The 13062-nt window shown below is 38.6% G+C and overlaps 1 protein-coding gene across 1 annotated transcript in view; it reads right to left on the bottom strand.

Annotated features, from left to right (window-relative positions):
• Positions 1–798: 798 nt before the first annotated feature.
• Positions 799–13062, bottom strand: part of LOC105997754 (lebercilin-like) — a 27923-nt gene continuing 15659 nt past the window's right edge. Inside the window, exons 3-8 of the mRNA XM_013032274.1 lie at positions 10674–10811; positions 8215–8311; positions 7366–7508; positions 4687–4816; positions 1383–1919; positions 799–1124 (exon numbers count right to left, since the gene is read on the bottom strand). Coding sequence (XP_012887728.1) covers positions 799–1124; positions 1383–1919; positions 4687–4816; positions 7366–7508; positions 8215–8311; positions 10674–10811 — 1371 coding nt within the window. The remainder of the gene's footprint in view (positions 1125–1382; positions 1920–4686; positions 4817–7365; positions 7509–8214; positions 8312–10673; positions 10812–13062) is intronic.

Here is a 13062-nt window from a genome sequence, read left to right as displayed (position 1 = left end):
TCTTAAAAGAACGTGTTAAAATTTCCAAAGTATGCTACCTTGGAAACATAATAGGGTTGAAAAATCTTTCTCTACTGAGATGCAATTTCTTCGATGGCTTGTCATTTGGTATGAAGTCTTACACTCAGCCATTGAGATACTAAGAATGTATTAGAGTAAGGACAGGAATCACACAGGAGTCGCAGCAAGGGGACAATCCACACAAACAAAAAGGCATCTGAGACCAGCCTGAGGTGCTCGCAGTGCTGCAGGTGAGCAGCTTCAGAGATGAGATTGAGAGTGGGTGGTGTGAACTGTGGTACTTGCAGAGGAATGAGTCACCGCTGTCATTCCTGAGCAGCTCAGCCTGGCCTCCCAGGACAGGGACTGCGTCCGAGTCCATAAAGTAAGGGTTCAGATTCCCCACCACAGATTTGCTCCGTTCAATTCCACTCAACAATCAATGAGAAAAGTACAGTTAGCTCAGTGAAAATCTGAACAATAATAAATAGGGGTAAAAGTAGAAAATGAACGGTGACTTTCAGGGAAGTTAAACTGCCCATAGAGCTGGTGTAAGAGGTAAATTCGCAAATGCAAAACCATGTTAGAGACATCTCTATTTTTGATTTCTTTCAAAAGAGCCCCTGGTATTCTCTCAAACTAGCGATGTGGGTCAATATGATCTACTTTTTAATTGTACTATAACTTAGCTACAAAAATCATTCCACAATAAGAAAGTTTTAATAGTAAAAGTCTAGAGGTTTATAATACTGTATTAAAATACTTTAATATTTACAATTGAAACAAATATATAATTCATCATCTCAGTGTTACTTCTTCAATTTCATCTTCTACATAATCAAATGCTTTCAGAGTTGGCTTATTATTTGCATGTTTCAATCGGTGTCTATTTGGATTAAAATTTCTTCCTTCACCAAGGAGGAAGTCTTCATCTTCATCCTGTTCTCTAACCCTGCTGTTTTTCTCCCCTGGGCAAAAATTCAGAGGGTCACAGTCCCCTTTGTTGGTAGGCAGAGAGCCTGGGTCGCTGCCCCTTGCAGAAATGGAGCTGCTGGGAGTAGTGCCAAATAGTTGCTCCATCAAGTTAGCTTTTCTCTCCTTTCTTGTGATTAAGTCCACACTGCCTTTACTGGAGTTATCTATATTGGTTTTTGGCAAATCTACAAAGCTACTTTTTTGGCTACATGGGGTGCCAAATAGTTGCTCCATCAAGTTAGTTTTTCTCTCCTTTCTTGCGATTAAGTCCACACCATCTTTACTGGAGTTATCTGTGTTGTCTTTTGGGAAATCTACAAGGCTACTTTTTTGGTTACACGGGGCGCCAAATAGTTGCTCCATCAAGTGAGCTTTTCTCTCCTTTCTTGCCATTAAGTCCACACCACCTTTACTGGAGTTATCCATACTGTCTTTTGGCAAATCTACAAGGCTACTTTTTTGGCTACACGGATTGGACTTCCCTGACATTTTTACAAATGAAGGCACGTAACTCCCAAATGAAAAGTCATTTGGAGATGCTGGACTTCTAATGTTTCCTGAATTCAGAGCATCTCCTTTTGGTGTTGCAAAGCCGATGTCCTGCAAATGATGTCCATTGAACGATCTCTCAGAGGGTTCAGGGGACACGTTTGCTTTAGTGCTTCTCACCAGGGCGCACAGTTTTGTTTCCAACTCAGGGAACAAGGGTGCAGAATGATGTCTCCGGGGGGTCTGAGAATCTTGGAGTCTTTTGTTGATTTGGTTCATCTTAGCAAGGAGCATTTCCCTCTTGACTTCTTCTTCCTCTTCTTCCAATTTGTCAACCTGTTGAAGCTGATATATTTCCATTTGGCACTGTCCAGTTTCCAACTCTGGCTTTTCTTCTGTTTCTAGTAAAGGCATCTTTTCATCTTGCTCTTTGTCAACCTCTTCTCTCTTCCATCCTATATGAAATAAAATTTCATAGATTTTTATAGAACTCTTGCTAAAAAGGAAAACTCAATTCCTATCTTTCACAAAGTAATATTTTGAAATGTAACTTGGGTATTATAAGTACAGTGAGGATGTATACTTAATATTTCATTTTTGTACCTCATACTCTGGGATTAGGGAGTAATATTTAATACATCTTGCATTTAAGATTCACTTTTACAGGGAAAAACTTATTCTTCAATGGTAGATCAAGTATCTTATTTTTATTTACTTTTTATTTTTACTGGTCATGGGGCCTAAACTCTGGGCCTAGGCATTGTCCCTCAGCTCTTCAGCTTAAGGCTAGTGCTCTACCATTTGAGCCATAGCACCACTTCCGGCTTTTTTTGCTTATGTGGTGCTGAAGAATCGAACCCAGGGCCTCATGCTTGTAAGGCAAGCATTCTACCACGGAGCCACCTTCTCAGTTCTCTTTTTTTTCGCAACAAATATAACACTGGTACATATTCTGATGGGTTGTGAGAGGGATGGATGGATGCATGAATGGATGGATGGCTAAAGACTTTTATACTTAACTCTCTAGATGCTATATCTTGAGAAAGACATGACATTCTTTATGTAATATTCTGACAACAGATACAGTAACTAAAATCTAACAGAAAAATTCAAACTCTAAATGCAGAACATTCTATTTTTAAACATGCATCTGAAACCATCAAAAATGTTAATCTCACAAAATAAAAATAAAAACCAAGAAACTGTTCCTAGACTACAAGCCTGGAGAGATATAAAAATGAAACATGATTTATGATATTTTCTAGGGGGGGAAATGCTACAAATAGCAGTATTGTGTCTACAATATGGATAATAGCTAAATGCAGTGTATCAAAGTTAAACTTCCTGAATTTGAAAATTATGCTGGAATGATGGTAAGAGAATGGCTATGTTTGGGAGAACAACACATGGAAGTATTTAAAGACATAGGCACAAGTATAATTTAATTTTAAATAGTTGTGTTCTATTCTTGCCACTTTTCTATAATTTTGAAGTTATTTTCAAACAAATTAAAAAATCAAATATAAATCTCCTAATGTCAGCAACTTGCAAACATTCTCACTGATGTCAGATCATTCTAGACAGTCTCCAAAATCAAAAACAAAAACAAAAAGGTCTGGCCAGGCATTAGTGGTTCATGCCTATGATCCTAGCTACTCAGGAGGCTGAGATCTGAGGATCATGTTAGAGTGCTAGCATTGAGCAAAGAAGCCCTGAGGATAAGCACCAGGACTGGCACACACCTGGCACACACGCACACACACACACACAAACCACAAAAAGGTCACTAAGCACAAAGATAAGTGATGGTCTTCTGCTATTTTATTCCTTTTCCTGTTGCCTAGAAGGAATTGAACATTAATACCTCATTTTCTTTTTTGTAGTAGTGTAACACATGAAACCATCCTGCTTCACACATTAGCCAAGTGTGATAATGTAAATACATAGCTTCTATTTAAGTTATAATGTGTTTAAATATACACGACCACACACACATACACATATATACATCTATAAAACAATGGGTCATAATTTTATGTTTCATGAACTTCAGCTCAAAACCATAATAAGCTGGGCGCTGGTGGCTCACACCTGTAATCTTAGCTACCCTGGAGGCTGAGATCTGAGCATGGCAGTTCAAAGCCAGACTGGGCAGGAAAAAAAGTCCATGAGACTCTTTTTTTGGGGGGGGGTCTGGCTGTGGGGCCTGAACTCCGGGCCTGGGTGCTGTCCCTCAGCTCTTCAGCTCAAAGCTAGCATGCTATCACTTGAGGATTAGCACCACTTCTGGCTTTTTTTCCCCTGCTTATGTGGTGCTGAGGAATCGAACCCAGGGCCTTATGCATGCAAGGCAAACGCTCTACCACTGAGCCACCTTCCTAGCCCCATGAAACTCTTATCTTCAATAAACCACCAGAAAACTGGAAGTGGTATTGTGGTTCAAGTAGTAGAGTGCTTGCATTGAGCTGAAGAGCTCAGGGACTACGCCCAGGCCCAGAGTTCAAGTCTCATGACCCACAAAAAGAAACAAATAACAACAAGAGATTTTTCTTTGAGCTGGATGTAGCATAGTTCTATACTACAAACATTATATCTTCATACTATATACATTAATTATACACATGATAACTAACAGTCTTACTCTACTCCCTGGGTAACTAATACAGCGTAGAGTCTGGGATCCTTTGCTCATGCCTATCAGGCATTTTATCCAGACAGAAATGAACTGAGTCCTGAACTTCATTTCCATTATCTACAAACTCTGTGAATTGGCTCACTGAATTTACATTAACTCTGAGCATATTAAAGACTTAGTTTATAAGGTAAAATCAAAGAACAATGATATAAATGTATACAGGACAATGTAACTCTTTGATGTTTCAGCTTAAGCTGGTCTGTGGACTACAGCTTCAAGGCCAAGCTCCAAACAGCAGCCGTCCTCCAATTATTTCTTCAAGTTTTACTTAAAACCAAAGCATGTTTTTCCTTTTTATCTAAGTTGTGTCTTTGTGGAATTTATCCACTTGAACTTGTAATTTTTCTTCTTTCCTTAAAAACCTTGTTCAAATGTTCGTGACTCTTGATACACTGCTTCCTACAACTGCACTTGCCTTTTCTTGTTCTGCACAAACAATTTACAGTTTAGTGGGAAGACATCAAGGGGTCCTGACCCTTCCTTTATCCAGGGACTCACAGCCCGTGTAAACCAACTCTATTACGTACCACTCTCCAGCTTTGCCTCCTCCTGCTCTACGATGGGCTCTCCTTGATCTTCACCAGACTCTTCTTCCTCTACCGGTGAAGGCAGAACGGTGGGTTCCTTGTGTTCCTCTTGCTCTGGGGACTCCAGATTCTATGGTGAATTTTTAAATGCAAATCCACACATAGGGGAAGAGGAAATATCAAATTAGAAATTAAAGCCAATTTTCAGTGAATAAAGCAATGAATCACATGTTCTGCTGCTGCAAATTGCGCTTCTAGCTAAAAATTTAAGCATTTATGAACTACATCAGAACCACAATAGTGGAATAAAACCAACAACCTACACAAAATTCTGAAGATAAGTTGCAGAAGAGCTGTTTCTTTAGGCAAAAAACCCAAATCTGGTTATTAATCAAGTTAACTAGAAATGGCTGAAGAAGAGAAGCTGAAGAAACATGTAACACAGCTGGTGACAGCTGAACTGAGCTGTTCAAGTCTATAATATTTAAATCAGTAAGAATGCTACATACTTAACATTCCAGAAGGAATAGCAATTTTACCCTTATTATGGCTCCTTGCAAATATCTCTGTGTGTGATTTTCCTTAATAAAAATAAAGCATGGATTGTTAGTAAAGACTGGATACTCTGTAATTGTCCCCTGGTATCCGTTTTCATTTTCTTCCTTTTAGAAACAGTCCCCTGTGTGTTAAGCAGGGCACTGTCGGCCACCCCTGCAGCTAGACAGGACCAGGGTGAGGTGGGTGGAAGTGCAGGTGCAACTCCAGATCACATTTCTAAGCACAGCTTGCCCGCTGCTTCCTCATTCCCTTTGTTCACTGGGAGATGAGACCACTCCAACCACAAACATGAGGGCTACAGTCCCAAATGGAAGATCAGCAAAACAGCTCACCAGCCCTGGACTACACACTGATTTTATCCACTACAAGAAGAAGAAGCGGCTTCTCTTTTCTTAGCCCCCATATTGGGTGTCTTTCTAATTGCAGCATGAACTGGACTCTGGGCTGCCACTGGCTGAGGACTTTTTCCATGCAGGTTTCTGAAGAGCTTTAGAAACATCAAGGTTACTTACCACCCTTTATATTGCACATGAGGAAATTGAGGCTGCAAAAATTAACACCACTGAATGTTAGCACCTGGATTCAATGAAAAAGCAGAGCCAACTCTAAGACCACACTCTTTCTACCAGGGTGCTGGCTCTGAATCTTCTAGTACAAAACCCAAATATTTTTAGCCTTTTAGAGTTAAGAATTACTCTCTGTTATTCTACATGATATCCTTTCAAAGACACAAATCAGCATGATTGGTTTGTTTTACATTGTGTGTGTGTGTGTGTGTGTGTGTGTGTGTGTGTGTGTGTGTGTGCGCGTGCGTGCATGTGCGCTGGTACTGGGGCTTGAACTCAGGGCTCAGATGCTGTCACTTAGCTTTTTCTGCTCAAGTCTGGTACAATACAACTTGAACCACACATCTAATTCTGGGTTTTTGCTGTTTAATTGTAGATAAGAGTCTCACAGATTTGTCCCGCAGGCTGACTTCATGATCCTCAGATTTCATCCTCCTAATAGGCATGAGCCTCTGTACCCACCTGATGATTAAGTTTTAATAACAGTACAGGCAGAAACACAGAAGATAGAACTAATATATCTAAATTATAAAACAGAAATTAAATAATAAAAAAAAACCAAATTGTTTCTTTTTATACCATGGGATGGTCATTGAGACACTTGTAAGGTATAAAAATATTAAGCTGGATGCCCAGTGGTTCATGCCTATAATCCTAATACTCAGTAGGCTCAGATCTGAGGATCATGGTTCAAAGCCAGCCCAGACAGGAAAGCCTGCACAACTCTTCTCCAATTAATTACCAAAAATAGAGTTAGACGTAGAGCCATGGCTCAAGTAGCAGAGTACTACCCTTGAACAAAAATGATCAGGGACAGAATCAAAGCCCTGAGTTCAAAGCCCCAGGACTGACACATAAATATATATATGTATATATACATATACATATATTTATGTACATATATATATATATATATACATATATATATATATATATATATATATGAGATGCATTAGGCCCTTGAAATGAAATGTTTTCTTTGGAAATTTAAACTGTAAATATTAAAGATAAAACCCTCTTTAGATAACATGAGCTTACAGTGACATGGTATTGAAACTCTTTTCAATAAAGGTACAATACACACCCCTCTGAGTTTTACTCTACTTGAAATGGTACAAATTCAGATTAGCATTCATTTAATCTACAAAATTTAGCATTTATTTAATCAATAAAATTTTTCCTATGTAGAAGGCCAAAAATCTAAATCTGGGCAAATTCTTAAAAAATGATTTGAAAATGATCAGAGTTTCCTATTAAACATAAAACTTTGAGCAATATCTAAGATTTGTCTAGCTGAATAAAAGGTAACCTTTTAAGCAATTCCTGTCTTTTACCTCCAGCCTAGTAGAAAGCATAACCAGTCTCTGAAGCATCTGAAAAATGCAACATGAGCCAAAAGAGTAAATCCCAAAGAATTTAATAAAATACACAGGATATCTGCATATTCACAAAGATAAAGCACTACCTCCACTGCTGAAACTATACCAAGTCTGAGACCATTTTTAGGAATAACTTTAAACCTAGAGTTGGGTAGAAGTCATACTGCTGCACTCACCAAAGAAAGATGTTCTGATTTCTCCTCTTTGCTTTTGTAATTCATAATTGTCTGTGTTATAATGGAAAATTCTTCCTGTCCAAAATCTTCACTGGTTTGTACTCCCTTCGTACACAGGTCTGTAAAATCACTCTGGCATGCGGCTACCGTGAAAATTGAAAAAGAAGTTTTCTAATCTCATTCAACACTTCTAACATTTATTCAACTGGCATATACTTATCATCTAAATGAGATGACAGACATTTGACTCAGCTCAGTAAACACTCATTTTTGTGTCTGGGATTTACTAACAGGTATATGATTTGGGAGCAATTCTTCCTGTAAATGGCCCTAAACTTTTACAAAGTTTATGTTTAAAAATTGTGCAATTCCTAGAAGGATTGTACTGTGCTAAAAATAGAGCAAGACTATCTGCATAATATAAAATATTGATGAATGAAATAATACACTCGGTTTCCTCAAAAACATACTACCAAAACAAAGAAAAATAGATAAAATTGGCAAAAGAATATCTATTAAATCTAGGTAATGTATAAATGGAAGTTCATTACATCCTTCACTCTACTGAGTATGTTTATATATTTTCATAGGGGTTTTCAAAATCATAGTAAGCAATTTTTTTAAGTTTTATAAAACATGGTTCTAGTAACCTTTCCTCATGTGTTAAAACTTACAAAAATTGAAAAACATCTAAAAATTATGAAAACTAAAATTAAAAAAGTAATTTATATATTTCTATGAGATTCTGCATTCTACTTCGAAATATTAATAAATAATAGTTATAATAGTTATAACAAAAACTATACTATAGTTATAATATTGGTGTTTTAATAATAGTAGCTACCATACCATTCTTTCTTGGAACAAGTTCTTTTTCTTTCTTTGGAGAGGACTTGGGTGGTCGATTAGAATATATATTTTTTATATCCAATTCTGTCTCCTTTTCCTAAAAATAAATCCAATACAATGAAAGCAAGTAAAATCTTGGCTTAAAATAAATGACCTTCACTCAGTCAACTGACTGACAACTTCCTTGCCAAATGGAAATATATTGAGTTCAACTTCCCTATGTAACTACTAAACCACAGAAAGAAATATCTCCAGTACCCTTGGGTTAGGAGAGAGCAATGACTTCCCACTAAAGAAAAGCTACAAGTCCTGCCATTTTGGCGAGGGGGGATGGAGGGGTGTTTAGAGGAGAGAGAGCAAATAAGAATAAAATGGATTTTAGTTTTCCCCACTCCTATCTGATAAAGCTAGGAACTCTGTCACTATCACCCAGGCTTAGAGACAAAGAATGAGTTAGTTTTAATGAGAGTTCTTAGTGATTGAGGATTTAAAAATGAGAGGTTGGGTGAGGTGAGTCACGTCTGATTCCAGCCAGCTACAAGAGAAGGCATAGCTGGACCATAGTCTGAGGCTGGCTTCAGGCACAAAACTGAGACCCTTACTGGAAAAATACCTAAAGCAAAAAGTGATAGATACTTAAACAAGTATGCCTAACAAGTCTCAGGCCAAACCATAGTTCTACATACACCTCACCCCCAAGGAAAATGGCCATGCCATCAAACATTGGTGTACATTAGCATTTGGGGGTTATGGCTTTTTCTTTTTTTTTCTTTTTTTTGGGGGGGGGTCCGGTCATGGGGCCTGAACTCTGGGCTTGGGTGCTGTCCCTCAGCTCTTCAGCTCAAGGCTAGCGCTCTCCCACTTGAGCCACAACACCACTTCTGGCTTTTTTTCATTTTGCTTATGTGGTGGTGAGGAATTGAACCCAGGGCCTCCTGCATGCAAGGCAAGCACTCTACCACTGAGCCACCTTCCCAGCCCCGGTTATGGCTTTTTCTGAGAACTGGATTAACAGAAAGAAATCTATGGAAGACATTGGCCAGGTATAGTGGCATATATCTGTAATCCCAGCTACTGAGGAGGTAGAGGATTATAGTTTGTGGGGCATCATAGTTGGCTAGACCCTATCTCATGTCTATAATCGCAACTAGATGGGAGGATGAAGAAAATGGTTAAAAGCAAAAGTGTGAGACTCTGTCTAAAAAGTTTTTTTCTTTAAATTTTTTTTGGGGGGTCTGGTCGTGGGGCCTGAACTCTGGGCCTGGGCGCTGTCCTTCAGCAATTCAGCTCAAGGCTAGCGCTCTACCACTTGAGCCACAGCGCCACTTCTGGCTTTTTTTCTTTTTGCTTATGTGGTGCTGGGTAATCGAACCTAGGGCCTCATGCATGCAAGGCAAGCATTGAGCCACCTTCGCAGCCCCTGTCTAAAATGTTTAAAACAAGAAGCTGAGGTGTGATTCAAGTATTAAAGTGTTTGCCTAGCCAGATACCAGTGGCTCAGGCCTGTAATCCTAGTTATTCAGGAGACTGAGATCTGAGGATCACAGTTTTGAAGCCAGCCCAGGCAGAAAAAGTCCCCATGAGACTTTTATCTCCAATAAACTACTCAGAAAAAGCAGAGTCCTAGCCTTGAGCACTGAGTCTCAAGGACAGCCCCAAGACCTGCAAAACAGAGAAAAATGTGCTTGTCTAGAAAGCACATGACCCTGAGTTCAAAATCCCATTCTGCCAAAAAGAAAACGACATAAAGTAGTGCATAACTTTGTATTAATTCTGTATGAAATTTCAACCATCAATGACCTCTAGATAAAATTAAGAATACCTGCCTTAACATAATTAGCTGATATGAATACTTTCTCTAGCAACAATGAAAATGAAGGACATTCTTAAAACAACTTTAAAAATAATCACATTTGAGGAAGAACATCAGATTATTCATTCATCCAATATAAACTCCAGTTTCTTTGAGGTTTTTTTCTGCTTATTTGTTTGCTAGTGCTTGGGCCTGAGTGTGTCTCTGAACTCTTTTGCTCAACCCTAGTGCACTATCATTTCAGCCACACTTCTGCTTCTAGCTATTTGCTGGAAATAAGACTAAGATATAAGAAATAAGAATAAGATGAAAATTTTATGGACTTTCCCACAGAAGCTGGTTTTGAACCATAGTCCTCGGATCTCAGCCTCCTAAGCAGCTAGGATTATAGGTATGAGCCACTGCCCCCAGATAGTTCCTATAATTTCCTGCAGAATTTTCCCTTACATTTGTCTTATTGCTACATAATATTTTACTTGGTAATAGTGATTATATTAACAAATCTTTTCTTCTAAGTACCAAAGATAACATTAAAATTCTGAAAATTGTATTATATAAACTTTTCAAATGTGAATAGCGTTTTAGAATACTGGATTTCTGTGTAACTTACACGGTGGGAAAGTTATGCAATTCATCAAAAGTTTACCTTCAGTTTGTGGTGCAGCCTTTGCAGCTCCTTTTGTAGAACTTTGTTTTCATCGTGAGCCGCATATGCCCTTTTCCTCTCAGCAAGCAGCTGACGTTGAAAACTGTTCGTACTCAGCTCAAGGCTTTTTGAAAGTTCCTATGTGTACAAAAGACAGAAAAAAGTTAAGCCAATATAAAATATATTAAACAGTGCTAGAAAGATATTTTGGATGATGGTGCACAAGAATTACAATACAGGCTGGGCTTTGTAGTCATGAACTTAAATAAATACGTTTACCAACCATCTAATAAGACACCAGTTTTTCATACTAGAAATACATTTTTAGGTATTTGTCTGAAACACATCTGTAGCCATTTAAATTGGGCATCCAAGACAGCAAAAAGAAGAGCACAGGCTTTTGGAAATCATGATGTGGGTATAATTTAACAACATGACAGTTAAAACTATATAAGTATTCAAGGTACAGAATACATTGAAAAGAACTGCCAGAAAACAATAGCAGAAATTTCCATGGTCCAAGAGGTTTATCAAAGAATTTTAAATACTTTCTTCTCAAATCAGTTGTCAAAGCGCTGTTCTTAACTTGTGAACTTACTTGCCTCTTACTTATGAAATATTATCAAATCATAAAGAAAAAATAAAAATAAAAGACAGTTGCAATTTCAGTGCTATATGCTCATGCCTGCCAACAAGGCCGTGGGTAATTGAGACTTTCCCATATTTTCTTCAGTCTGCATCATAAATGCCTAAGAAGGTCCAGAGAGAAACGTCACCCAGACCCGGCCTTGTTCTCACACTTGCTTCTCTCAAGGGCCTCCCTCCTCCAGCCCAATGATGTCCGAGCACATGCTGCTGAGAAGACTAGGAGGGAGCACTACACTGCGGGTGCTGATTCCTACCCCACTCCTGCTGGGCAGCACCTGGCCCACGCCACCGCCACCGTCTGCTCACAGGACAAGTGCCCAGGCCTCTCCTGACCAGTGATGGAACCATTACTGGTGAAAGGCTGGTCTCAACAGTGCTGGAAGAAGTTCTGACCCCGCAGAAGCCACCACTCCCACTGTATGTGTAGTAGTTACTCAAGGTGTACTCCACATGCTCTGCAGTCTACCTCACACTACTGTGAAACACCGTGTCCACAACAACACTGGGCCACTTCAACAACAGCACAGTATGCTGTGTCGAGATCTCATTTATCACAGGCAAAGAACCCACAAGGGGATTATACAGTGAAACATACTCAACATGGAAAACAAACCAATATTCCAAGACACATCTTCAGGAGAAATCCACTTACTATAAAGGCCATCACATAAGAAATATAGATTCCAGATGATCAAATCTCGACATAGGAGCACAAGAAATATGAGGAAACCATTATTATAGTGCTTCCTAAATATCATAACTCTTCAGTAAAAGGTTACAAAGACACTGAAGTGGACAAAAAGCCTGATAAAGAATTCAAATAAATTAATTTTATGTTTGTGCTGGTCCTGGGACTTCAAGTCAGGGCCTAAGCACTGTCCCTGAGCTGTTTTTCTCAAAGCTAGCATTCTACCAATCGAACCACAGCTCTACTTCTAGCTTTTTGGTGGTTAATTGGAGATAAGAGTCTCCTGCCTGAGCTGGCTTCAAACTGTGATCCTCAGATCCTCCTCAGAATAGGTGGTGTGTGCTACCGCCACCAACTCAAATAAATTATTTTTAAAATAAGATAAATAGTTGAATTCAGAAGATAATGCTGGATATGAGCGAGAAAGTTATCAGAGATAGACAAATTTACAAAAAGAAATAATCAGATCTCAGAAACTCAGGAAAAAATTATATTAAGTGAAGTAATAAGCCAGGCCTAAAGAAACATAGGTCACATGGTTTCCCTTATTTGCAATATCTAGTATATATCTGAGTCAAGCAGAAAAGGTCAGATAAGGTGATGTCAGGGAAATGAACCCTAAGATATGTATTCAAATGTTTTTTTTTCTTTCATGTGATTGTTTCTAACACATTCATAAGATTATTTCTTTGTTGCTTGTATGTCCCTCCCCACAGTATAACCCCTGCTTTCACTGTGGAGGGGAAGGGGAAAAACAAATCCTTTAAATAGGGATACAGGTGGACCCATTGCAACAATAAGATGTACAAGTCGTTATGTCAAAAATGAACTTTACAACTTTCATGGGGGGTGGGGAGGAGGATGGGAAGGGATGGGAAGGGGAAACAAAGGAGGAGGCTACAATGCTTGATAAGAAATGTACTCATTATCTTGCCCATGTAATTGTACCCCCTCTGTACAGTATTTTCACAATAAAAAAGAAAATAAAAACAGTTATGAATAACTCAGCAGGTCAACATTCAAAGATAATTATTATGCACTACCTAGAAATAC

This window comes from Dipodomys ordii, unplaced genomic scaffold (assembly GCF_000151885.1).
Source record: "Dipodomys ordii isolate 6190 unplaced genomic scaffold, Dord_2.0 Scaffold152, whole genome shotgun sequence".
NCBI classification, from domain to species: Eukaryota; Metazoa; Chordata; class Mammalia; order Rodentia; family Heteromyidae; genus Dipodomys; species Dipodomys ordii.
Note: the sequence above shows the minus strand (reverse complement) of the source record. Positions and strands in the feature narration are given on the sequence as shown.